Source organism: Pagrus pagrus (assembly GCF_965226575.1).
Source record: "Pagrus pagrus genome assembly, chromosome: 5".
In the NCBI taxonomy this organism is placed as follows: domain Eukaryota; kingdom Metazoa; phylum Chordata; class Actinopteri; order Spariformes; family Sparidae; genus Pagrus; species Pagrus pagrus.
The window spans coordinates 14,917,318-14,944,404 of NC_140189.1; the positions used below are offsets into that span (position 1 = coordinate 14,917,318).

The window sequence follows — 27,087 nt, forward strand, 5'->3', positions numbered from 1 at the left end:
GCGACATAGGTGCTTGCCTAGGGCGCCATCTAGTGAGGGGCGCCAAATATGCACAAGAAAAAAAAGAAATTATAACGTCTATTTGTTTTCGTTCGGCTAGGTTTGGTGGTTATTTACATGCAGTCGGCCGCAAAATTGTCATAATAAGACTGTCATAAGACTGGTTCAGACTGCTGGCCTGGGTTGGCCTTGACTGGCTGGCTATTACTCAAGAAAAACACTATACAAGTTGACGCTACCTACAGTATATAGCACTTTGCATCTCATAGTGTTCTATGAAATTAAAAATGGAAAGTCTATTATTACTGTCCATATAGGAAAATTAGATATGATTCAGTTTTGGATTAGTTTTAACTTTACTGTCAAGTTCAAGTACTGTGAAATACAGTTTTACATCTAACCAGAGTGCAAACTAGTAAAGTGCTGAGTGAGTCAGTGCCTCATATGCAGATGAGGATATCAACATGTGGACTTTATAGACAGAGGTGCAAAAGATGAGCATATGTTATATACTGATGAACGGAGATAAGTATAAGTTGCATACTGATGGAATATTGTATCAAAAAAAGTTGAGCATAATAATAATAAATTATATATACAGGTAGAGTTATGTTTATACAGAGAGGTATGCACATAGAGCTGTGAGCATATGGGACTAAGTGAATTTATATAAAATTAATGTCAAAATTAAAATACTTAGCAACTTAATAATAATATCACTTGAAAAATGGGAATTAGATTTACTCCATGTTGATAATACACTTGTTTATTTATTTATTTTTATATCATTTTAGATTCACTATTAAAATATTTAGGACCACCAGCAGCTGAACCATCAGACCAGGAACAACCATGCACCTCAGCTGCTCCGGTTTCCTCACTTGAGTTTAATGTGTCAGTGAATGTTTGTGATGATAAAAATGTATTGACTTACGTGAAAATGACGACATGTTGTGCCATGTCTGATGTCTCATTCAGTCAATGTATTTGCTCTTGTGTGTTCTCTCTATGTTTATGGACCTAGAGCCACCAGAGGAGACACTACAAGAGCATGCTGCTCTTCCTGCCAGCCTCACCCTGCCTCTAACCACTGAGCCAGGATGTTCAGGTGAGTGCAAGCTGCTCATCTGGATTGCACCACTGATTCCTCACTTGGTGTGTCTCAGGAATTTTGGCAATAACTTAACTGTCCAGTTTTATCCATCTAAGTTGGCTCAAGGATGTTCTCTTTTAAAAAAAATCAGGTTATGCTTTATGCTGCAGTCACATAATAGCATTACATTGACATTATATCTATTCTATATCGTGTGTGTGTGTACGTGTGGTAAGTTATCTTGAATACAAGGTGAGATAGTGTGCTTCATGTGCCCTCTAGATGCAGCAAACACTGGCAATTCCCCTCCAGCTGATCCTGTTGACTGGCCTCTTCTTGTAACAGACCTAATGAGACCAGAGTTGGTTCGGAGAGGGCCGTATCATGTACCACCTGATTTCATTTTTCCTGTTTTGATTATCATTGTTTAAATAAATGTGCAATTCTTTGGAAATTAGGTCTTTTTTTGTGGGGATGGTAAATCAGTAAAGCTCGCCTAGGGCACCAAATGGTCTAGGACCGCCCCTGCCTGTAACAGGAAATAGCAGTGACACCACACCTAATAAGCACACACACACATAACAGCATGGACATGTCAAAACTTTCCAAAACGGTGCAAAACAGGAAGCTTGCACTCCGAACCAGCAAGCACACAAGCTCTGGACAGATTATTGGAAAGTACCAACTGGTCTCCACTGATTGTGATTGTGTCAACAGATTTTGAGCTGCTTGGTCAGTCCAGGAATAAACGGAACCCACTTTCTACAAACCTTCCATCTGTGTCGTACTTTCTGAGAGTTTCGGCTTCAACATATACACTTGTTGTATACATCCTCTACAACATAATTGGCGTCAAGAAAACAGGTCTTGGCAGAAAAAGGACAGCTCTTTTGCGACATTGCAAAGTGGCCACAAAAAAGGTGAGATATTTCTCGCATATTTTCAAAAATTGCAATCTCACCCACGCCTAAGAGCAGCGAGTAAGCTTCCACAAATTTCTCCAAAAACGGAGCTGTATATTTTTGCTATTAAAGTATAAATCAGAGGGGGTTTGTTGATTTGGTCTCACTCACACAAACGGCTCTCTCCCCCTCACGGGGAGACGTGAACTCCTGGGCGAAAAGAAAAGAGTGGGGGAGTCTCTTTGTGTGTTTTAGCAAATTTGACTCCGGAGTCCAAACAGCTACAATCAGAGTCATAAAAGCTAAATGTGAGAATATTGCGAAGAAAACAGAGAGAAGCAATTAAAAATAAAAAAACTCTTACTAAAGAATCTCCTATAGCTCCAAGAGGGAGCAGAAGAGTGGGTCTCTTGTTAAAGCTTTAAAAGAAAGCTGAAAACTTGAAAAAGACTTAAAGTTCCAAAAGGGAACAAATCCTTAAGTCTTAAAGACTCTAAGAGAGAGCAAATTGGAAAATAATTGAAGTAAATTACAACTCTAAGACAGGGAGATGCAGGTTAGAGTAGGAATTTGAGTCCATGGACTTCCAAAATAGAGGAGGTACTTTACAAAGGTAAAGACAATTCAAATAAAGGATAAGTTACAAATCAGGTTAAAAGAAAGAAGGTATTTTAAACACAAGGAGATGCAGATGGATGCAGATTAAAATGCAGATTTCAGTCCATAGATGGCAAAGATTGAGTCCATAGACTTCAAAATATAGTCAAATCAGGTTAAAAGAAAAAGGGTATTTTAAGACAGGGAGATGCAGATTAAAACACAGCCTTAAGTCCATGGACGACATATTTTGTTTAAATAAGCTAAAATCAAATAAAACAAATTTTAAAGGAGAAGTAAGAGTAAACACATGCGATGATCTAACTGCAGAAAAGAACAATCTGAACCGGAATAAACAACAATAAGAGTTAGTTGTTGACAAAATAAAATACCAGCCAAAACAATTTCAGTAAAACCAATAATAAATGTTCGAACATTCTTATGGGGGCTTCAAAAAGTGAAGAAATAGTGCATGTGCTTGTGTCATGACTGTGTGTTGAAAAATCTGCTGGAAAGATTTGTGTGTTCTAAGTATGAATATGGTTGGTCAAATAACTTTATTTGAACTACAAATTACAGGACCAGCCATATGAATGTTTACCCTGTTGTAAATAGTTGTTTACCCTTTTATGAAAAAACAATAAACACATGTTTAAAAAAAAAAAAGATTTGTGTGTTCTCAAATAAATTGTGCTATTGGCAATGTTGTGTGGTTTTGTGCTGATACAGTATAACTGTCAGATGATGGAGAAGTTTCTGCTGTTTTAAATAGCTTTGTGTGACTGTTAATAAGTGGTTAAGGATGTTGCAGTAGTTAAACACGGTGTGAAAGTTAGTAGACAAACGTGATAGTAAGAATTTTTAAATGCTTGTTTAAAGTGTTGTTGTGATAAGGAATCCAAGTGACGGTCAGTTACAGTTACAACCGAAGAGACACAGCCCCGGGCAGGATTTGCATTAGTTTAACAGTGAGTTCCTAACTCGTTGGTGGTTGAGAAGTTGTGTTAGCAGAAGTTGTGTTTTGAGCTGTGGCTCCATTGTCCCTCCCCTGTCTGTGTCCTGTAGTGTGTGTGAGGGGGATCCCAGCGCTCCCCCTACTCTACTGCACGTCCGGTGTGACGCAATCCCCCTCCCTTTCTCTCCTCACTGTCGACTGTGTTCGAGTTCTCTTTTGAGTACAGTGAGGTTTTGCTGTGAGTTTTCGAGATCTTCTCAGCATACTGTCTTATTAGCGGTTGAATAACAGTTGTTGTCTGAAGCGTTTAAGAATACCTATATGCTAGTGATCAGTGTTTAATAATAACATATTAGCTGCTATTCCAAATATTTTAGCCAATTGTGTTGCAAATGCATTTAAAGCCGGTTTATGTTTAGGTAAAATTAGCAAAATTACAGTTATAAAACAGCTGACATTAGGACTGAAACGGGTGAAGTATTAAGTGAAAATACAGAGCATACAAAACAATATTTACCAAGTTGCCAGTAAAGGGTAACCACTATAAGTAAACAACTATATTCTTTTGAGTATTAAATACCCAGCCAAAAAAGAGGACATAGAGAAAACATTTCAGAAATGGGAGAAACGAACAAAAGGGTTGGACCCGAGCTGGCCAGAGGGAGGTACATTTGATGTAAGAGTGTGTGAGGATATGGAGGTCAGAATTAAAGACTACAAGCCAAAAGACAAAAATAAGAAGAGAAAACAAGGGCTACTAGGGGTGTCCAGAGAATCTTACAGGGGAGGGTCAGCTGTCAGCTGAGCTACTTACACCTGTGTAAGTCCAAGATATTCCTCACACCTCCCCATGTCTGGCAAATTTGTCAAAACAGTAGGACTCTCGGGACAAATTCAAATAATTCCAATCACGGCTCCAGTTCAACTATCAACCAAAAGTGGTACAACCACACTGCCAGTGTTAGTGTCTGATCAAACCCTGATAAATTTGCTCAGGAGGGATACGCTGTTTAAATTAAAATTGAAAATTTGGTTCTCTACACAAGGGGTGTACATTGACGATTCGGGAATACATTTTCAAATGAACTTACAAACAGAGACAGCAAATGTGTATTGGTTAGGGGATATTTCAGAACCAGTGCTCCAAGTTTCAACAAGTGGGAGATGTTCATCCACACCCAAATCCCAAAAGCTAAAAAAACACGCTCCGAGAATCACTGCACTATGTATTACGATCCGTCGTGCAGCAAGACAGCGGTGTTAAAAGTTGAACTAATAACAGAACACATAAAAATCGGAAAAGAAGGAGCAACGCTGAGCGTCAGCCCTAACCCATTTCTCTTGTCATGGTACAATGTGCCAGAATCCACACCACACGTAACGTTGTTGGTGAATGAAAAATTTGAATCAAAAGCCCTAGGTCCAATGATGAAAACTGCATCAAAAATGGAGTGGAAGGACACGAGCAATCGACTCATTTTCCACTCTGCGGACAGAACAATGATCCATGCTCGCGACACCTAAAGAGGTGAAAATAGCTGCTTGTGAGACACCACAAATGGCTGTGATTTAAGAGACCGAAAATGTGTTAAAACAAGATATGCTTAAACACGTTCCAGACCAATTGTGGTCAAAACACGGAACTGATGTTGGACTAGTAAAATCAGCTAACCCAATTAAAATAGGACTAAAACCAAACTTATGAAGTCCATATCAAGTCAAGAAGTGTTTAATTAATCAGTACTATAGTATGTGTATGGAAGGAATGAGAAGGTTAAAAGCTCTGAATTTGGGATGTTCCCTATTTAACAGTTACTGGATTCATACGAAGAAAAACGAAAGGTGGAAATGCTACTTTCGAACAAATGTTGTTGTTTTCATACCATATTTGTCATTTAAGTTTTAATACTATGCTCTGAATTATATTATTCCATTTTATAGTCATCTAAGTTACACATAACTGCACACCACAGGCAAACGCTAACGGTAGCCTAATGTTTGGCCATGCTTGCATAACATTTATAGCAAAAAGAAAATGTGTATATGCAATATGTATAACCATTGTATGATCAACTCATGTAAACAATGTGAGCCTTAGGTGGTCATCCAGATCATGTAAAGTAAAAGCAAATCTGGGGGCCGTGGGGGAATTTTTTAATCCTTATGAGAATATAGTTTTTTTTCGCCCTCACGCACATTGTTCAGTTTTGTGTGGGATTTGTAAACCCACAGAGGGGGGATTATATTGAGAAATCTGGCCTGACTGTGTGACCGGTATAGACCTTTGAATGTGAATGTATGATAAACAAAAGATTGGGAAATATGAATGACACCACACCTAATAAGCACACACACACATAACCGCATGGAGATGCCAAAACTTTCCAAAACGGTGCAAAACTGGAAGCTTGCACTCTGAACCAGCACGTATGGTCAAGGCAACAAGGATGAATACACACACACACACACACATGCATGAGCAAACACGCACACACACACACACACACACACACACACACACACACACACACACAATTCAGACTTGGCAACTTTTCCAACTTTTCTTTCTCACATTTGATATTACCATTGTCACGATGATACTCTTCATACATTATACAGTTCCATTGTGGATGCGTCTGTCTATGGGGCGCCGATTGTAAAGTTGCGCATGCTAAAATAAACAGCAACTTTTCCACACATTTAGCAAAAAAACACGTTTAAAAAACACATGTTAATTTTAAAATGTTACTTTTGACCAGATTTCAGCAATATTTGTGAACTTTGTGACATTTACTTCTCTTGTAAAAATATAATGTCAATGTTAAATCTAAATACAAAATCTAAATCCAAATGTTAAATATTAAATCTAAATGTTAAATCTAAATCTAAATGTTAAATCTAAATGTTAAATCTAAATATAAATGTTAAATATAAATATAAATGTTAAATTTAAATGTTAAATATAAATTTAAATGTTAAATATAAATATAAATGCTAAATGTTAAATCTAAATCTAAATGTTAAATCTAAATGTCACGGTGAAACTAAATATTTAGCTAATATGCAAATTCACACTGCCTGTCACCGGAAGTACCAAAATAAAAGCTCATTGTCGCGAACAAGCGGTATCCGCGGTCTCCTCGGGTAGTCAGGCGAGTGATTGCGCTGCACTGTTAGTCACGTCTCCTCACCGTGCTCTCATGTTGCCTGCCACCATGTCCAGCGACTTAGCTTGAAACATTGGTAGGGCCGTTTTGGCAGCAATACAGAGGTTCAGCAACGCGTCCGCAACGACAGCGACAGTAGCCCTTTTCAGAGTCACCGCATTATCGCCAATTCTCCGTCGTTGTTTGTTCACACAGAGCCAAGCAGCTTGATGTTTGGTGGGTCAGGATCTCAATCCCAACACATTATAACAGCATCCATATGATTATAAACAGTCAGCGGGTACATGTTTAGATTGACAGGACTCCTGTCAATGGAGGACACCTGGGGAAACACCTTGAAAAAACACACAGACGTCATCAACATGACGTGTACCTCTTTCGGAGCCGCAGCGGCGGCCTTCTGTGTGAATTACACAGCGGTTCGTCTTTATGCCAGCACTGCTTGGCTCTGTGTGAACAACCAACAGCGGAGAATTAGCGAACCGCCGCTCCGGCGATAATGCGGCTTCTCTGCTTGAAAAGGGCTGGCACAGCTACAGCATACACCACAGTAGAGCCACTACAGCACTCGGTAGCTTTTATTTTGGTACTTCTGGTGACAGGCAGTGTGAATTTGCATATTAGCTAAATATTTAGATTCACCGTGACATTTAGATTTAACATTTAGCATTTAGATTTAGATTTAACATTTGGATTTAATATTTAGATTTAGATTTAGATTTAACATTTGGATTTAACATTTAGATTTAACATTTAGATTTAGATTTAGATTTAACATTTGGATTTAACATTTAGATTTAACATTTAGCATTTAGATTTAGATTTAACATTTAGATTTAACATTTAGATTTAGATTTAAAATTCAGATTTAACATTTATATTTGTATTTAACATTTAGATTTAACATTTAGATTTATATTTAACATTTAGATTTAAATTTAACATTTAGATTTAGATTTAACATTTAGATTTAATATTTAACATTTAGATTTAGATTTAACATTTAGATTTAACATTGATATTATATTTTTTACAAGAGAAGTAAATATCGCAAAGTTCACAAATATTGCTGTAAATCTGGTCAAAAGCAATATTAAAAAATTCACATACGTTTTTTTAATGGGGTTTGGTGCTATATGTGTGGAAAAGTTGCTGTATTTTAGCATGCGCAACTTTACAATCGGCGCCCCAAATCTGTCTGTGTGTGTTGATTTGATCTACTGTGTCATTAGGTGATTGCTAAAAGATGGGACAGACACTGAGCACCCTTACGGAGAATGGCTACAAAATTGAAAAGGACACTGAAAGTTATGCTATAGCCACCAAGGACGGTGGCAAATTTTTCATAAGAAAGATCAAGGTAAGTAAACTCATTGAGCATGAGTATGTCCACGTTTAAAAATCTGTTCTCTATAATTGTAAAGTGTTACTTAAAAAAGAGCTGAGGGGAAAAAAACACAATTATAGTGTAATAGCAGCTCACTGATTATGTGTTGAAGCTGCTTCCTTGTATGACAGCATCTGAACTTTGATTGTTGCATGTGGTTGGTGGAGGGAGTGCAAGGGTGACCTAAATTTGATAAGATAAATCTGCTGGTGTTGGATCAGTAGCTTGCTCACTGCTACTAGAACTTTGACAAGTTAGTTGGAGGTTACCTGGATTGCCAAGTGCCTCCGCCAAACCATTCTTACGCAGTGTTGTTTTGTTTTAACAGATTTCCACAAATGAAGAATTCATCTCACAGATAGAAACCCTCAAGACAACAAGTCATCCCCATGTGATGAGCACCAAGAACTCATTTAAAGGTAAGTGTTCAAAGGTCTGTTTAAATTAAAGTCTTCTGAAATTGTTGCAAAATGTAATATGATTCAGTCAAAATATTAGTTGCAAGTAACAAAGTTGTGATACTAAAAGTGGAGTATAAATGTGTTGTGTAGTATTGGTGTTGTGTAGTGTTTATAAATGTTGCAAATCTGAATAAATGGACAGAATAACGTCAGTGTTTGGAGCCAGTTATTGTACATCACAATCCCATTTGCAGATGCTAATCTCTTCATTACTCTTCATTATATATATATATATATATATATATATGTAAAACATATTCTCTTTTCCTTTGGCATAAATATGAAGACCAAAACACCTATTATGTAGTGACTGAGTACTGTCAAGGAGGGAGCCTTACAGAAAAGATCAAAGGGAAGAGGGACTCTGTACAAGAGTTTGAGGTACTCTTGAAAAAGATATTTCACATTTTCATACATATATGTACGTGTGTGTGTGTGAGAGAGAGAGAGAGAGAGAGAGAGAGAGAGAGAGAGTGTGTGTGTGTGTTTTGTGTGTGTGTGACAGAGAGAGAGAGATTTGAATCAAATCAAGATAAATATCTACTAACATATCCAAGTGTCATGATGACTTTTCTAGGTACTGAGCTGGATTGTTGAAATCTGTATGGCTCTGAAAGCCCTACATGAAAAAGGCTTGCTTCACAAAGATCTGATGCCGCAGGTACAGCACACATCAGGTCTGTTGAAAGGGTCAATGTGTTTCCACACAATTTACACATTAATGTTTTTACATCAAAAGCATACACAATATGTAGTCACAAATAGTCACCCTTAGGGGCACCAGGCCTTTATTTGAGGCAGGCTAATATTATAGACAGACAGATGTTGTGTGCCCCACCATATTTTTGATCATCTGTATTTTTTATACTCTGATTCCAAAAAAGTTAGGACGCTGTGTGAAACATGAATAAAAACAGAATGCAATCATTTGCAAATGAACTGTTTTTACAGACAATGATTTTACAAAGTATTCCTGTGCTCATGTGTAATATCCTTCATACAATCACAAAGATTGAAGATCCACATCTTTGCTTGTGTCATCTGAGCCTTTCCAGGATGCCCCTTACCTGTGGATCGTTCTAAAACAGGTGTTTTGAGCATTTCACAGCTCACCCAGTCTGTGTTGCCCTGTCCCAACTTGTTTTAAACGTGTTTGTGGCATCAAATTCAAATCAAAATTAAATTAAAATTAAATTAACATATGTTTACAAAAATGAAATGAGGTAAAACATTGAATATATTGTCTTTGTACTATTTTTAATTTGAGTGTATGTCAAAAAAGGCAGAGTTACATTTTTATCTATTTCTATATTTTTCATTTCCAGAACATTTTCTTCACAGAATTTGGAACTCTGTGCTTGAGTGGATTTGGGGAAACCCAGGCAAAGTACGGCATTGTCCTGATTAATTTCAAATAAAAGCCTACAAAGTATAAATGCAATATGTGCATGATTAAATGTTGTATTATATTTGTTCCTTCACAGCAACAATAACGAGAGTACTGCGGGAGGTGAAGCAATCAATTATCTGGCACCAGAGGTCTTCACACAGGCAACGTATGAAACAAAGAGGTATGGACCTTCATACCAGAAAAGTACATTTACATGATCTTTGAGCCCAGTATTTGTTACGTTTGGTAACACGGTAGTCTACACTCTTTCCTCTCAGTCAAGTATTGTCACACAGCAGCAACACATTGATCTTCTGTGTAATGTGATTAACAACAGTTATTTATTCTGCTGGCCATTGAAACATTTTCAAATGAGTGCTAATGTTGCTATGTAGTTTAACTGTTTGCTAAAATATAGGTCGTATAATAAGTCAGTGATATGATGTTGCTCTGTATCTATCCACATGTTTTGATATTTGCTGCTCCTTGGTAGCTAAAAATCATATAATGTATTACCTTTTACAGTTATAGACACCTTAGAAGTACATTTGAAACATGTCTTCTGTAATAATAATACTTCTTTCTTTCGTAGTGACATTTGGTCAGTGGGATGCATACTCTACGAGCTCTGTACTCAACAATTAGCGGTGAGTTACCCAGAAATGTGCATGTTATCAAAAACTGAATGAAATCCAACAAGGTAATAACAATGGAAATAAGACTACAGAAAAATCTCCTGCCACACCAGCAGCTCTGAGAGGCTCTACCCAGTGGGTCGTACTGTAGAGGCAGCTGTGGCTCAGGAGGTAAAGCTGGTGGTCCACTAATCTGAAGCTCATTGCTTCGATCCCAAGCTCCTCCAGTCATGTTGAAGTGTCCTTGGGCAAGATTTTGAACCCCCAGGTTTATCCTGCATATTGTGTGCTTCTTTACATAGAATGTACCACATAAATGCATTCAATTTACTAGGTACACTGGTATATTGATCATACATGCTAACATCCTGACATGCTCTTAATAATGCTAACATGCCGATGTTTACTATGTTGTGCATCTTAGTCTAGCATGTCATCATGCTAACATATACAAATTAGAACAACACGCAAACTAAAGCTTAGGTTGATTTGAGTCAGTGGGGTCACCAAAGTATTCACCATATCCATATTACTGTGTGCAGTATTGTGATCTAGAAACGTTCGTCACAGTAATCGTTGTTAGCAGCGAAACAGGCTACTAATGCCTGCTCCGATGCACTTCTTGCCATGTGTGCAAAGTAACATGAGGAGAGAAAATGTGACTTTATTACAAATAGTAAAAATACAGTATAAGTAATATTACTCTCCACAATGTTTGCAATTACTTCCTTTATTACTTAATGAATTTTTATAATCCTTCAGTTCTCTGCAGACACCACAGTCAATCTCATCCCCAAGATCATTTCTGGTCCTTACCCAAGTCTCGAAGGCCAGTGGTCACCAGAGGTCTGTGAACTCTTGAGTGACATATGGAGAAGAGACCCTGACTCAAGACCTACAGCCTGTGAGATTTTGGGGCGTCCCATCACTTTGAAATGTCTCTTCAAAAAGGTTTGGCACTTTCAGAAATAATAATAAGAAATATTAATAGCATAATAATTTACTATATGACAAAAATCCTGCAGAATAGGCATGTTGCCTCCTCTATTAGTTGTATATCTTCTCATCAAATACCTCCTGTATCTGTCTCTGACACTATGCTTTTATTCATAGAGCAAAACAACTACAGAGCACCTTCAGACTCAGTTGGACAAACTGAGAGCTGTGGCAGACAGTTTGGAACGGGTGCACCAGGGCGCCACCATCGGCAGTCTGACAGGAGGAGTGATTGGAGCGGTGGGAGGGATTGCATCCATAGTGGGACTTGTTCTCGCCCCCTTCACTTTTGGAGCCTCACTTATTGTCACTGAGGTGGGAGTCGGGGTGGGTACAATTGGTGGGGTCACTGCAGGTGCCTCAAATATCACAAACATGGTCAACCAGTCCTCTACTTGCAAAGCAGTTGAAAGCATCATTAAAGAGTTTGATGAGAAAATTAATGCTGTAGCTCTCTGGCTTCAGGAGATTAGCAGCAGCTTACAGACAATCGGAACATGTTCCGAAGGTGATAAACCTGATGATGAAGGAGGCAGTTTCAATCAAGAAAACTGGGCAAGGTGTTGCACAATGGTATTCAAGGAATTAGGAGGCGTCGCTGAATTGTTTCGACTTGTTCGAGTGGCAAATATTGGCAAACCCGCAGCACAAGCAACCAGGGCAGTACGTGTGGCAGTGGCAGCAACTGGTGCACTTTCTGGTCTATTTGTGGCAGCAGACATCTTCTTTATTGCCTCGGATGCTAAAGAGATACACCACATTAGACAAACACAGGCAGATGGTACAACAAGCTCTGAGATCATGGAATTTGTCCAGTCCATCAGGAGTGCTGCAACAGAGCTGCAGGAAGTTTTGGATGAGCTCAAAGCCGTGATCTCAGACGTCCCTTTTCTTGAGGATGAGAGAGAGTCTGAATAGGAACGCTGGAATGAATGTAAACCAGAAGTTACATTGAGCTACTCCTGTGGGTGTTGCTTCTGTCTCTCTTAGGTGACATAAGATAACGTAAGATAAGATAAGATAGAACTGTATTAATCAAGAAGGAATTGTTGTGCCCGAGATACAATAGAAAAACCAGTAACAACCAGTGGGTTCCCATGGTCAGGGTCACACACTGGGACTAGTTGACAATAAAGAGCATTAAATATTAGTGAAATATACAAAATATATACAAAATAAGAAATGTTGAAGGAGTTACATCCAAAAAGCCAGTGTCTATAACGATTATAAACCCTCTTATTAGCTTCAAATGTGGATATACTGTATTGCACCTCTTCTTTTTCAGGATTACCTGGGCTATTTAAAAATGAAGACACATTTTATGTTAATAGTTACACTAAAGATTTATGATGAATTATATACATTACTCATGAGTGATATTTTTTCAGTTTCTGATGAATCAACTTTCATGTAAATATTGTCTCTACTGATGCCACACCTGCAAAATGTTACAGTTCACAGTGACACAGACTGGTATGCCACATGCCTTGCACTGCCATGGCTCAACTGTCTTTCTTCTAACTGACGCAGCCTGGATCTCCTCCTCCATTATCTCCTCATTGGCTGCACAGTCCACTGCTTTGATAGCAGCCTGAGCATGTCTGAGGAATGGCCTGCAGCGCCACAGGCCAAACCTTAAATTTGACTGGCCTCCACAGGTGCCACCTCATTATCCTAAACTATGATTGGCTATCTGTCTGGCCAGATGTGAGACCTTGGTTCAAACCATCCATTTGACGGTGGCATTGTGTTGTGTTGTGATTAGTCGGCCTATTTATCTTTCATGTCAAATATCTTAAAGGAGTGTAAAGAAACTGTAAGATACTGTAATGTATGTAAAGTGGTAGCCACCCTAGTTACTCTTTAATGAGTCAGCACATGAAGGCAACAATCCTACTTAAGCTGCCACCACAGTTTTAGTAGTTAATCCAGTTTCACTGTATCATCAGATTGTGTCATCTCTGAAGTGACTATCATGAATATTTCAGCATTAAAAAAAATCTAATGTAGTTACATGCTGTGTAATGATTAACTACATCGTACCGCTTTTTTGATTTAATTGATAATAATATATCGATAATAATAATAATTGTATTCATGACATTTCTCCAGTAGTTCTTGGAGAAATTACTGTTTCTATACGGGCAAAACCTGCTGTTGTTCCTTGATGTTTCATACAGCTAGCGACATGACAAAGTGGACATTTATTGTTAAAACTTTATTTATTATCCTGCAACACAAATGCAGTATATTGATCACTGTTAACAAACACAGCCACACTTCGCTGCCACTGCAAATTGTGTTGTAAATCAACTGCCAGTGGGTCACACTGTATAGTACAATCTAATTGATTACCAATTAAACTTATTCACAAATAATTACCTTGTTATAATCTGGTAGTAGCTCCATGGTCACCAGCAATCCCACCATAGAGTTTAGTGTATTGCGTTTGCTTTTCATTATTTTGTACATTACAGTAATGCACAGTGAAATCCCCTTTGTGTCCCATTTGACAAATCCTTACTTTGATAACTTGTAGTCTGTGTAAAAAAAGACTCTGTGGCAGACCACAATGCACCTAGCCTTACCCACAGATCTCAGCAGGGAACCCTCAAAAGCACCAGTTTTCCCTGGAATTATCTCATCGTTCCACAAACAATAACTGACGCAATTACAACATCTGAAAGGTGATTTTATCAAAGATACATTCTGCACATAGGGGCTTTAACTGCATTCAAACACACATGCCTCTGAGTTTTTTTTGCCAAGATTAATTTCATCATGTTAGTTTAATCGTATCATGACGATTGATATTACATGTGAATCTAGATGTGAATCATCTATACCAATGAAGAATAAATTAAAGTTGTAACAAGGATTTCAGTTGTGTCCAGCTGACTGAGTGGTTAATACTGTCACATCATAACAGGAACAGCTTAGGTTTAACTCTCTCTGTCTGAGGCTTCTCTGAGTCTGATTTACATGTCTCCCCTATGTCTGTCAGAGTCAGTGTGACTGTCATTTTCTGTCTACATGTGTTAGTCCTAGTCCTAAACGCTTTTTTTTGTATTTGTGCAACAATATAGTGGTGCCCTTGTAAACTATGTAAACTTAGGTTATGGTAACTTTACCTCAGATTTGAAAGTGCAGAAGGAGAAAACACACTCCTTGTTGTGACTCCTTGATTTCGCTGTGACGAATCAATCAAGTGAGCAGAAAGAGCTTTATACTATCTAGAAGCAGCTGATGACAAATGGTGGTAAGAATCCCCAATCAATCGGCACTCTTTCTGCTGCCATGTTTCTGTAATATAATCAAAACTGGACTTTAACTGGGTTTCTGAATGTGCAGTTAAATAATGTATAATCAAAGAGACATAGACAAGGCTATCACATTTAACACAGAGACCTAAAAATCACAAGGAAACAGAAAGAGCTTTTCCTCTGCTCACCAAACTTCAACAACACAAGGCATTGCACAGATTTCCACTGACCTGGTGCTTGCAGGCAGGAGATGATGGCACACAATGCATTCATCCTTGAAAACAATAATTCCATCGAGCCCTGTTTTTTTTTTTCAGTGGCACACATCCTTTGCATTGCTTCACCAAAATCACTCCTCACTCAGCAGAAGACCAGGGGAGAGGCCAAAGAAGAGAATGCAACCAACGAAGCCAACCAAGTTCTTGGTCTTGCGAGAAATGTGGGAGGGATCCATAACAACGTGGTATTACGGGACAGGACAGGCTGGAACTAGCTGTTTGGCACGCTAACTTCAGCAGATAGCAGCAGAGACACTTTAAAATAAATTACTGGACAACCTGATTAAAAAAATAACTATTTTGAAACCTTTCACTTTAATGCTCTAGTTCAAATTCAGGCCAGCAGGTGGCAACAACACGCCCCGAGCGTGTGAGGCTGCCCGGAAATAGAAAAACAGTAGAAGAAGAAGGCGGTTGTGACGTCATGGTGTTTACACCGTCAGGTTAAATTGCCATTAAACGGCAGCTTAGAAAGCGGGTCTAATAGCATCCCTCTGTCTTCACAGCTTCGCTCTCAGAGTTTGGTTATAGTCGTGTTTCGATGGGTGCTCACGGGGTCCTGGGGAACGAGCACGAGTCGATCGACTACTCGGTGCACGAAGCCTGGAATGAGGCTACCAATGTGTACCTGCTGGTTATCCTGGTCAGCTTCGGCCTGCTGATGTACGCCAGAAAGTAAGCACAGTTTGCTCTTACATTCAAAAATTCACTACATCTCTCGGCTTAAAATATGTAGAGGTGCAACACAGGCGTGCGGTTCAGGCAGAGATCGCTCCCTTCCTCGCCCTCACAAAATATTCAAATGTACGCGACACTCCATTTAAAATTTTCAAATTTTTTATATATGCCGAGTTACATGGAACTGAGTGTATATTATGTTGCATTAATTTATTACTGAAACGATTTCAGGGTATTCTGGCTAATTCGGCATTCATATAATATCCCAAACGTATTGTATTTTAGCTTTAGTGTCAGTTGATGTTATCCACCGTCAGAAATGACTGGTGATATTCTATATATGAAATATTGGCATTGGGGCCTGTGCACTCTCGTGGTCTGTCTTTAAAATCTCTCTCTCCTCTCATCATTTAGAAACAAGAGGAAGATCATGCGTATCTTCGCTCTGCCTCCCGCTGTTGGAAGCAGCCCGGAGCCCAACTTCTACGACAGCCTGCAGAAGGTCCGCCTGAGACAGCAGCTGGAGATGTACTCTCTGGGTGAGCATTAGTGGAGCTCTGCACAGGACATGACACAAAAAGAGCAGCCTGGATCTGGGCTGGGTGCGATTGTGCAGACACTCACGCATGTTAACACCTCATACTTGACAAATGCTTCCATTGTTTTAGTTTGATCACCTATATCATGATCGTGTCTTCCAGCCAGGAAATTTGAGCAGCAGCAGGGCCAGACAGACAGTGTGCAACTGTCCATGGAATGAGAGCAGGAGGGAACACATCCTTTTTCTGTCAGAGCCGCAAACACTCCTGCGTCTTCAAGCCCTCAGCACATGGATAGGAAAGGACTTGGATGGCTACCATGATCAGGGATCGGTCAAAGGCCACCACTCCTATCCTGGCCGTTTCTGTTTGGTTCCCCGAATGAGAAGCATCTCCATTCACTTTCTGTTGTCTCTTCGTCGTCTGTTAGGCATGGAGTAGGTAAGGCTGGATGGATGGAGAAGCCAAGAGCAAAGGGGAGACTGGATCTCGCAGGTTTGCTGTAAAGCATCTAGCAGTGACTCTTTAAATTGAAGAAGGATAAACATGTTATTACAGCAGACGTCACTGAGATAATTACAGTATGGTGAGATTTTTTAAAATGAATTTCTTGCACATCACAGAGGATCCTTTTAAATGTAACACAGGCTCTAGTTTGTTTTTTTACTTGTGTGTTAAATGTTTTTTGTGTGCTGGATAGTAAAATGAATTATTCTTAAATGTGAAAATAAAGGCACATAAAGCTAAAGCAACCGAAAGGTAGCACATGTCTCAGTGATCAGAGCTGAGTTAATGAGCGCTTCATCTGGGTTTTTATTTGACTACAAAAAAACAACAACAGACTCGTACTTAAAGGAGCAATATGTAAAAATTTTGGTTCAAAACATTCAAAAATGAAGCAAAATGAACAGAATGTGAAGACATAACAATTTTGCCTTTAATACCAACACTCCCTCGGTGGATTGAGCTCCCAGTCCAGCAGAGTACATACAGAATCTACGATTGGCCGATACTTACCTATTGCACCGTTTGAGGAAAGTTCCTCTGTGCTCACTTTAAGTCTCAATTAACTTTTTGGTGATTAGCTTCAGTGAGGACAGAGTAGATGCAGTTTAAAGACTTCCTCGTGAGGTAACTGAACTTCTTTGTGGTCAAAAAACATTTCAGACACAAGTTATTATTCCAAGCACAAACATTTTTATTTGTTTTGAGAGATGTCTGGTGGTATCTGTAGTGGTATAAGTGTCCAGTACTTTGGTTTCTGAGCAGATACTTGCATAACTACTGACATTCCCATCAGCCTCAGACAGACTACCCAAAAACATATCACCTTCTGGCTGTTGTCAGTGTGGAGGCATAAAATCAAAGCATGCTCCCTCTGAGTTGTTTTCTGGCTGTAGTGCTACACATTCAAATTATATTCCTTTGTGAGCCAGAGATCAGTTATGAATTGAATGTTGATTGTATTTACAAGAATCTTGATCTCCCATCTGATGCTTTTAACAGTTGATAACTTCAGCAGTGTAAACAAGGCCATGGTGCATGCACCTCTTTGGAAATGTTTTATTTCCTGCATGAGATTAAAGCTTGGCACCAGAAAAATATACAAAATGCACCAGGCATAAAATAAAATTGTACACAGCAACTTTCCTCTCACCTAAACTCATGTAAGGCAATCGTTGGAATGATACAGAATATAAAAATAACACGTTTTGAAACAAAATATAACAAAGAACTTATGTACAAAAACAGGCAGCCAGTCAGCAAACAGCAATAAAATTAACCGTGTTCATTTGCACAGTACAGCAAGGGGATTCGGCATAAGTAAAACAAAGTTCAAGTGGCAGGAAAAGCAAGATGTTCATGTACAATGCAATATGCTTCACTGAACAACAAACTCTCAGTGTGGACCACGAGGGCAGACGTTCTCGTCAAATAGAGGGAGTGTCTCGGCATACTGAGACGTCCAGTCTCTGAGGAAGAGCTGCTCTGCTTGGCTCTGCAGAGTCTCCTGGCCTTCTTTAACCTCAGAGCCGGTCTGGTTCACCACCAGTCCCACACCAGCTGTCTGGGTGAAGTAGTTCTCTGACCAGTTGGACGTGCCTGTGAAGACAGAAACAGTCCCATCAGTTAGATGGCATGACAGGCACAGGAACAACTGAGACCAACGTCTAACATATGGGTGAGATTTCTAGTCTCACCAACACATAAGTTCAATTAAAGACCGTATCTACAACATGCTAAAAAGACAGAAAGCAATGTTGTTAGCTGTGTGTAACAATGGATATGATTGTTTCCTACACTATGCAGTTGTTTTCTTTATCAGTGTTTGGTATGATGTTATGGGTTTTAATTCAATAACACAAAACCCTCAACTGTCAAATGCAGACCAAAGAAAAATGTTGTTACAGCATGTCCTGGAGGAATAAAGTATTCAAGGCCTTTACGTGAGTATTCACAGAAAATAACAAAAAACAGTCTACATTTAAACTCCTACCAGGTAAACATACAGAGACATTATCAGCTAAATGTTCTTGAAGACACAACAGTGAAATCACTGATAATGCCAAACAGCTTCTGTAAGCGCTACCATGTATAGTATGAGATTATCACTGATGACTTAACTTGTGTGCAGCATTGTTGTTGCAGTTAGTCGAGATGGAGCTGATTTCAACTACTTAATGTGTTTATAAAGACATTTCTGTCTATAACTGAGTCCTAAAGAAGAGTGTTTTGGGGTGCATTAAGAGTATTTAAATATATTTAGACCTATTAAATCAACTTGTTTAAAAGGGGACAAGACAATCTCCAGCTGGAATTTCTTTTACCTTTCATATCAAAATACAGGTTTAAAAAGGACTAAGTTTTAGCCTAAAATTACTTCATAAGAGGGATTTTTCCTTTGTAAAAAGCATACATTTTTTCTAGTTGTAAAATTTTTTGAATGAAAATTAATCCACAAAATATAATATAATATAATATAATTCTACAAGTAATTGAAGAGGAGTAAAAAGTACAATATTTCCTCCTGAAATGTAGTGCAGTAAAGTACGACATAAATTGTGCCCAAGTACAAAAGTACATTAGTTGAGTAAATGTACTTTTGTACATTGTAATGTATTTTTTTGCTTGAATGATCAGAGCATGCTTGAAACATAATAAGTGGTAATAACATACCTATATACGCCACTCTGTCTGTAACCATGTACTTGGCATGATTGACACGAGCAAAGGGAATTTTCATCTGCTCCGCTGTTGAAGGCACCGTAAAGATTTTCTGCACAGAAACCAAAAAAATAACAGGAGTTTAGGATCCATCACAATTCTGTTCAGACCACTATGTCTTATTCATTGTCAACGTACCACATCAATGTCACAATTCAGTGGAGGCCTGTTGAGCACCAGCAGGGACTGCAGGAAGGTGAACATGGCGGCAGGTGAATGATTCCAGCAGCTCACCAGGAGTTTAACCTGGACGTCTCTGGTGCAGGCTGCAGCACGCAGGGCCGTGTCGATGGTGGGCCAGAACCTGATAGAGAGAGAGAGAGAGAGGGGGACAACAAGGCATAGTTTGAAATCTTCAGCAGGGAAAGACTTCCAGAAGATCTGTCAATATGAGAATTGATATGATGTTCAGAGCAGGTCAACATCATCTCACTTAGTGAAGCTGCTTCGTCGGCTAATCAGACTACAGTGTTGTGACTGCTGATTCAAGAAATACCTTTAAATAGTCCATTTATCGCAAGACATCATGCATTGCATTATTTGTTACTGTAAACTCTATAATCAAGTAACTTGAGCAACATAAGACAGATTTAGCGCACTAGTACTATGGGGAATCAACTTGTGTGATGACGTATATGCCTTTGATGTAAACAGTAAGTAATGCTGGTTATCAGTGAGTTGAGTTGGCTCGTCACCTGAGTGGCTCTGTGTATTGAGACAGAGGGAGATAGTCCATGACAGAGATGTAAATGAATTTCTGGGCATCGTTGATGACAGACAGGATGGTGGAGAGATCGTCTGAGCGGCCGCGGGCGGAGATCTGTGGAGGGGCACTCTGCAGGAAACAGATGCAACACAAGAGGTAAGAACCATGGGAGCAACCAGAGAGAGGAGTAACCAGAGAGAGCTGTTTGATATCCTCTTCGACTCAAACATGAATGCACAATTTATTCAGTTAGTCAGTTATTGAATCATTTTGTATAAAAATATCTGTATCAGCCTTTGTAAACACGCAGCAATTAAATTTAATAAACAAACAGTCTCATTCAAAAAAGCACATTTTTGAAGCACGCCTCTTGAAACAGTTCTGGACTTACAGACAGGTAGACTCGAGCAGGCACTCCATTGAACTTGAGGTGCAGGGGATTCTGGGAGCTGGACAGGGCAGAGAGACGATTAGGCCAGTACGGCGGCAGGGAGCCGTTGTTCGCCCCACCGAGGCTCCAGTACACCCCGAAGATCCGAAAGGCATCCTGAGCCAGGCAGCTGCAGTTCTCCACTGACAGGCCCACCTCCTTCACCTGGGTTCAACAGAGAATGCATTGATACTGTCACTGTAGGCCACAATTATGACTGTGTCTGATGGCAAACAGTGGTGTCACGATGTAGAGTCTGTCCCAGGAATCCAATTTAATGAGTCATCTGAGTGGATGAGTACAACAGCACAATTATACTGTACTCATAAAAGTGCAATGTGTAGGAATATACCACCTGTTGAATTAGTACGCCCAACAAATAATAACTGTACATCCATGACTGAAGTTACTGTTAGCTTAGTAGCTCAGTTAGCAGTGCAGCTAGACGGAGCACCAGGGGGATGTTGGTGTTAACACCGATAGCACAGGAACTTTGGACAGCTGGGACAAAGGGCTATTAGGCCCCAGGCTAGCTGGTTAGCATGCTAATTTCAGTAGATATCTCTGCAACACAATACATAAACATCTTTGTAGAATTTAAGTTTCTCACATATTGCAGCTTTAAGACCCACATTAATACCTACATCAGGAAAAGGCACTCAAAATTAAAGTATTCTACTGTTTGGTTAAATCTTAGACTGGACAATACATTTTGTGCCTGTAAAAAAGAGCTTTTATACTGAGAGTCAGGCTCAATCTGGGACACTACTTCTACAAATCTACCTGAAGGTACTTGTCGCCTTTGAGTGGACAGGAACAAACTTCTTTCTCCTAATGCATAGGGTTATGTTGGGTGAACGTAATGGCTGCTATGTTTAGATGATGATGTAGATTTTAAAAATGCACATTTTTCTCTGTTTTACCTGACTCAGAGAGCGCCAGTCCATGTTAGCACTGCCCACGTAGAAGTGCTTTTGATCCACCACCCACAGCTTGGTGTGGACGATACCTCCAGTTACAGCCTCTAGGTCGACCTCTCTGACTTCTGCACCTAAAAAAGAAAAGTAAAAACACATGACGAGAAATTATCAAGGAAATTAAATCTGATCAGGGAAATAGCAAAAGTGATGTGGCATGATTCTGATAAACTGCACACAGCAAACCAACACTTGGCGATCTTGTGATACTGTGATAACATCTATTGTTGTTAAGTTCAGCTTTCTTTAGATAGAGAATTCTCATGCTGCTGTGAAAATGTAATTTAACATACAAATGATGTTGCCTTGTACGGCTTTAATTTACAAATTAAAGCCAATTTTCTTCATATTGTCAAGTCATGATGTACCTGTTGCTGTCAATTCTGCTGTATCTAGAGTTGAGGTCTGGGGGGCGTTGACGGCGATCTGGAGTTTCACCCCTTTAGATTCAAGTTGTTTCAGTTGGTCAAAGACCATTCTTCCCTGCAAAATACATGGAAAAAATATTATGCACCTTAGGCTTAAAAGATTCTGGTATAATCAGTTGATATCTTGCATGGGGACTGGGGCATGAACTAACCTGAGAGTCTGAGGAGCCAGCGAGGTCCAAATCGTTGCCTCGTAGAGTGAAGTAAAAAGCAGCGATGTGGACCGAGCTGTTGGCCTTGTCCAGCAGATGTAGCCAGCTGTCTGCGATGCTTTGTCTGGATGAGGGAGAAGACTGGTAGAGACCCTCAGGGATGCTCTCCACCAGACGCACTCTGAACAAGAGAGAGAAAAGCTACAGCTACAACCACTTCCACACCAGACACATCCCAGTTATCTTAGATCAGAAGAGCTGCTTGCATGGCATTTCTTTAGCTGCTTATATCTGTTGTTGTTTGGTGCATTCATGCTTGGCTAACTATGAAATTTCAGAGAAAAACAAGGTACATTTCACATATTTTATTTGTCACAACAAATTGATCAAAAGAACCAAACTGACTGGAGAGATTAACACCTGATTGATCATTTTCTTACCTACAGTCTGTGCTGCAAGGCTGTGGCATGAAGCCAAAGCCCTCCAGCGTGTGCAGTTCCAGCTGAGCTATGAGCTGAGCCACAGACAGGGGAAGCCCGTACTGCCAAACATGCTGGCCAAAACCCCCAAGAAGCAGCAAGGTCATGGGCAGGAAGCAGAAGAGGGTGAAGCTGGAGCATCCGGAGCTCTACAAAACAAGAGAAGCACGATTTTAACTAATGAACAAATGAGTAAAGAGTCTTGGGAAACAGCTTTGGATTGTGTTGCATGCCAATGCTGTTACTGCGGGGTGTGGTGGAATAACTTTTTATACGACTGACAGTGTTGGGAACACCAAGGAGACAGTATGACTGATATGAGTGGAATCTATCCGACAAGCAGAATTACATAACTCACCTTGGCTGACTTGGTGGAGTTATGTTTAGCAGGCTTCTCTGGGGCTACAGGAGAGGTCATTTCGTCAGTATCGGCTCTCTCCTCTTTAACATTTGAAGACTCTGACTGGCTTATAAGTGCTTCATGGCACTCCTTCAGGTCTCCAGAATCACGGCCTTCGGACTTTTCATCTCCCATGTCATCCTCGCATTCAGCGTCTGACGAAGACCTGCTGTCCTTTAAATCACGTGTGTTCATGGGCTCTGTCCCCCACGGTGGCTCTTCGTCCATAATATCCTCCTCTTGGGTGACCTCAGCTGTGTGAAAGCTCTCTGCAGACTCTGGCTTTTCTATATCCCCAGAGGCAGTGAGAGTAATCCTGCTTTTAACCACATCGTCGTACTTATCTTCAGGTGGCTTATAACTGATGGAGCCCTCGTGTTGAAGATGAGATATTGGGGCATCTGGTACGGTGTCACCTATTTCAACCGTTTTCCTCTGGTCTTGCTCTGGTACATTTTGCTCCATCTCTTGCTCCGTTCTGAGGGCAGGCCTGGGGCTTACAGTCATGGGAGGGCTCTGCACAGACTCAGACAAGCTCCAGCTTTTGGGTGTAGTAGTAAGGGAACTAGGAGCGTCCCCAGCGGAGTGTTCTGTACTGAGGAATGAAGAGGGGGCTTCAAAGCCAATTTTAGGGATGCGGACCGATGGCAGGGGGAGTGCTCTGACGTCGGGAGGCTTGGACTTCGAGGCCTCCATGCTTACACTTCCAACTTTCTCGGGAGGCTGAGCTACATGGACGGGGGTATCTTTTTTGGGAACAGGCAGCTCCGTGTTCTGGCTCACACTGGTAGGTCGTTTTTGGAAAGTCGGGATCCGGGACATGGGTTTTCCGCCTTTTCGGTTCATATCTTCTTTCTCTTCGAATTCTCTTTTCGCAGCCTTGTCGTCAGCCCAGATACGGTCCAGCACAACGCTACAATCCTTCAGTTCCTGAAGAAGACAGCACTTCATTAGAAAGACAAACGTGCATTTTGTGTCTATAAACAAAAATACTTTGTCTATAGCTCAGTGGCTCTGATAGCCTCATGACATACCCTTAGTTGCAAATAACACCCAAAATACCTTTCAAAAAGCTTGTAGATAAACATCAATAGATATTTTCAAACTCAGTATCCTCTACTCTTTTGTTCCTTGTCTTGATACTGTTTAACAACAATGCTGTAACACTGTATGTTACCTCGAGAGGCTTCTGTGGCACTGCAATACCTAGAATACCACACCTATTCAAATTAGCTCTTTTGTCTGATCTACGTCAGCATGGCCACCACAGACTGTTTAACATGTTGTTATGGATGTGTTATCGTGGCAACAGCAACATGTCACAGTCCACAATGTTCCTTTTTAATGAATAAATTGACATCTTTCAGTGTTCAGAGCAGCTACAGAGGGGGGTTCATCAGGGCCCAGCCACTCTACTGGTCATGTTTCTGTGGATGTTGCTTTCATTTTACAAGATCCTTTTTACATTGTCACAGTAGCTGCTTCAGTTTCAAACTGTCATTACTGGGACACCTGAACAGAGCAGAGCACCGGTAATGTTATGAGGAACACCTGTGCTTTTCTTACTATGACAAATCAAAATGTCTGCTGTGAAAAAAGGTTTTTTCTAGATTGACTCGGCAGATACTAATATCAACAACATGGGCAAGAAATAAAGTCGTTGTATACCCGAAGCATTTTTGACAATGATCCATCAAATGGAACATTTTGTAATGTAATGTAAATAGTGTATGTATCTATGTACTTAAGTTACCTGGATCATATTTTTAAGAGTTTTCTTGTTAAGTATCTGCCAACCTATGCACTGATACGTACATATCTGCAGTGAGCTAATATCAGCTGATATGTCGTTCTAGTCCTAAACTGCAGCTTATGAAATATTTTTTTTTAAATAATGAAGCACTGGGTAGTTACATCTGCATTGAAAGTGGCTGTATATATATACTAGACTAATTAATTGACAGGTATTGTTACAGATGTATCAGCAATATGTATTGGACTGATAACTTATCGGTCTGATTTGGTAATGGATATTATCAGCTATTTAGCAGTATTGGTGAAAATTCTAGTCAATAAGAGTGCAGAGAGGAGGGAAAAGGTCTACGAGTATCGACAAAACAATTATTATTTTGCTCATTACATCTTAGCCTTTCCTTCCCTCAGGTGTGTATAAACTACAGTTGAAGAACCTTTTTTTTAAAATACAAACTTGTGAAATTATCAGTTATCTTATCAGTATCGCCTATGACAAGCAGGTAATTATCTGTTATTGGTATCAACTGAATTCATTATTGTGCATGTCTATTTATTGTGATAAACATCTTTGATAAAAGCAGTTTATTGTTTAATATTAAGCAAATAATTACCAATATTAAGGGATTCTTGATGTTTACATTATGCAATAATTAAAAACTATAACTAAATAACTAAAATATTAGAGTATATATAGATTAAAGTTACTTTATTGTCTCCTGTGTATCTTGGATGTTGGTAGCGGCTGCATCAGACCAGACATTACAGTAAAATCATAAGAAAACACGAGATAACAACAACAACAACCAAGCATTGGCTTCAAACCTCCAGTATTGCTTGAACTCTCATGTTTATAAATAACTAACTCATAGGCTTAATAATCAAATCAGCTTTACCACTTCTACTACTCTAAAAGCAGACTAAAGGAGATTAAGACACCTCACTTCCCTGACATTATTTCCTGCCGATGATTACACTCTGCTGCACAGACTCACAGCTTCATTTCTCTCACCACAGGGCTGTATTAAGTAAGAGCTGTGCCACACCCAGCCGCCCTACTGTACACAGCTAAGGTTAGCTGTGCTTTTCCGGCCTATGAAAAACATCTAACAGCGAGGTGTGTGTGTGTGTGTGTGTGTTTGGGTTTGTTTAGGGTGAGTTATAGACTACCGTTGGATCAGCCTCCTCAGCAGTTTCCTCCTCCAGCTCGGCTGATAAACTTGGATCTGTCTCCATCACTTGGCTCTGGACAGACTCGGAGTCTGACTCATCTGACTCCTGACGGGACAAAACCGGTGAACAGTTAATAAGGAGGGAACAACACTGTAACCGGGCATTAGTTATTAATTCAGCTAGGGAAGACTTAGCTAAGGGCACAGGTATAGGTTATATGTAACTCTGCATCGTGCAAATGAAAAACGTAAAGAAAAAACAAATACACGGAAAGGTTTTTACACCTTCTTCACATTAAAACACCTTCAATGTGCAAATAGAAACTTACCATGCTGCAGTAAGTTGCTAGGTAGCGAGTTTTGGCAGGGCGCAGGGGTTCACACTCACGTTGTAATTACTAGCTTAACGGTTACGCTAACCAGCTAAGCGAGTGTTAAATACGTTAAAGTACTAATAAAAGGATACAATACGGCAGTCTGGGGCAGGCTGGTGTCTATATAATCCTTCCTTGAGTGTTTTCCTCGGGTTAGCCAGCTAACGTCGCTGCCGTTCACGCTGGCGAGCAAGCTACGTGGCCGACTGTGAAGTTTTGAGCAGTGGAGGAAGAGGAGGCGGAAAAGCTGAGTAATAAAAATACCCACCTCGTTCGTAACGTTAGTCCTCCCGTGCAGGCGGGTCGACCTTCTCGGCGTCGCCTCCTGTATCAGCTCTGCCCCGCTCGCCTGAATGGGGTGGATGGATCTTCTGGACCGCAGTATCATCGGCATCTTGTACCACTTTAATAACGCAGCAAGCTTTCGTCACACGAGATTAACGGACGGTCCGGAGCGTGAAGAGCAGGCACGTCTGTCACTGTGAGAACATAGATGATAAAGCCGAGCTGTTGTGAACAAACCGTACACTGAACAGCAGCTACAGTCATTAAAACACCTTTCCCAGTGACCTAAAAGCGAGCCGCACGTTTATAGAGTTTTAAATGTGAATTTAAAAAACCTTCGTCTCAGGACAAGTAAACAACAACTTG

The 27,087-nt window shown here is 39.9% G+C and overlaps 3 protein-coding genes across 4 annotated transcripts; 2 read left to right on the forward strand and 1 right to left on the reverse strand.

Moving 5' to 3' along the window:
• The first annotated feature begins 1,742 nt into the window (after positions 1-1,742).
• Positions 1,743-13,592, forward strand: LOC311256861 (uncharacterized protein). The gene is made up of 10 exons (XM_084352250.1): positions 1,743-2,013; positions 7,947-8,074; positions 8,430-8,520; positions 8,849-8,943; positions 9,140-9,223; positions 9,888-9,949; positions 10,047-10,133; positions 10,545-10,599; positions 11,350-11,538; positions 11,701-13,592. Exons 2-10 carry the CDS (start codon positions 7,961-7,963, stop codon positions 12,499-12,501), a joined length of 1,578 nt encoding a protein of 525 aa, XP_084208376.1. The 5' UTR covers positions 1,743-2,013; positions 7,947-7,960; the 3' UTR covers positions 12,502-13,592.
• Positions 13,593-15,512: 1,920 nt separating this feature from the next.
• Positions 15,513-17,089, forward strand: smim19 (small integral membrane protein 19). Its single transcript, XM_084352253.1, has 3 exons — positions 15,513-15,799; positions 16,217-16,341; positions 16,504-17,089. Exons 1-3 carry the CDS (start codon positions 15,666-15,668, stop codon positions 16,560-16,562), a joined length of 318 nt encoding a protein of 105 aa, XP_084208379.1. The 5' UTR covers positions 15,513-15,665; the 3' UTR covers positions 16,563-17,089.
• Positions 17,090-17,890: 801 nt separating this feature from the next.
• pld7 (phospholipase D family, member 7) lies at positions 17,891-27,063 on the reverse strand. Of its 2 annotated transcripts, none has more exons than XM_084352248.1 (12): positions 26,705-27,063; positions 26,061-26,168; positions 23,097-24,068; positions 22,700-22,887; positions 22,260-22,440; positions 22,048-22,162; positions 21,626-21,753; positions 20,664-20,867; positions 20,262-20,401; positions 19,705-19,870; positions 19,519-19,618; positions 17,891-18,444 (listed from the first exon to the last, which is right to left on the reverse strand). In XM_084352248.1, exons 1-12 carry the CDS (start codon positions 26,828-26,830, stop codon positions 18,242-18,244), a joined length of 2,631 nt encoding a protein of 876 aa, XP_084208374.1. In that variant the 5' UTR covers positions 26,831-27,063; the 3' UTR covers positions 17,891-18,241. The 2 variants fall into 2 exon arrangements, with proteins under 2 accessions (XP_084208374.1, XP_084208375.1); XM_084352249.1 differs by lacking the exon at positions 26,705-27,063 and adding an exon at positions 26,392-26,682.
• Positions 27,064-27,087: the final 24 nt, after the last annotated feature.

Bases quoted from the DNA above. Each gene is read 5' to 3' on its own strand.
- LOC311256861 (XM_084352250.1), top strand. From the start codon at position 7,961: ATGGGACAGACACTGAGCACCCTTACGGAGAATGGCTACAAAATTGAA. The intron at 8,521-8,848 runs GTAAGTGTTCAA...ATAAATATGAAG, and splicing joins CACCAAGAACTCATTTAAAG to ACCAAAACACCTATTATGTA. The intron at 8,944-9,139 runs GTACTCTTGAAA...TGACTTTTCTAG, and splicing joins ACTCTGTACAAGAGTTTGAG to GTACTGAGCTGGATTGTTGA.
- smim19 (XM_084352253.1), top strand. From the start codon at position 15,666: ATGGGTGCTCACGGGGTCCTGGGGAACGAGCACGAGTCGATCGACTAC. The intron at 15,800-16,216 runs GTAAGCACAGTT...CTCATCATTTAG, and splicing joins CTGCTGATGTACGCCAGAAA to AAACAAGAGGAAGATCATGC. The intron at 16,342-16,503 runs GTGAGCATTAGT...CGTGTCTTCCAG, and splicing joins GCTGGAGATGTACTCTCTGG to CCAGGAAATTTGAGCAGCAG.
- pld7 (XM_084352248.1), bottom strand. From the start codon at position 26,830: ATGCCGATGATACTGCGGTCCAGAAGATCCATCCACCCCATTCAGGCG. The intron at 24,069-26,060 runs GTAGTCTATAAC...TGTCTTCTTCAG, and splicing joins CTGAGGAGGCTGATCCAACG to GAACTGAAGGATTGTAGCGT. The intron at 20,868-21,625 runs GTAAAACAGAGA...TGTTGAACCCAG, and splicing joins ACTGGCGCTCTCTGAGTCAG to GTGAAGGAGGTGGGCCTGTC.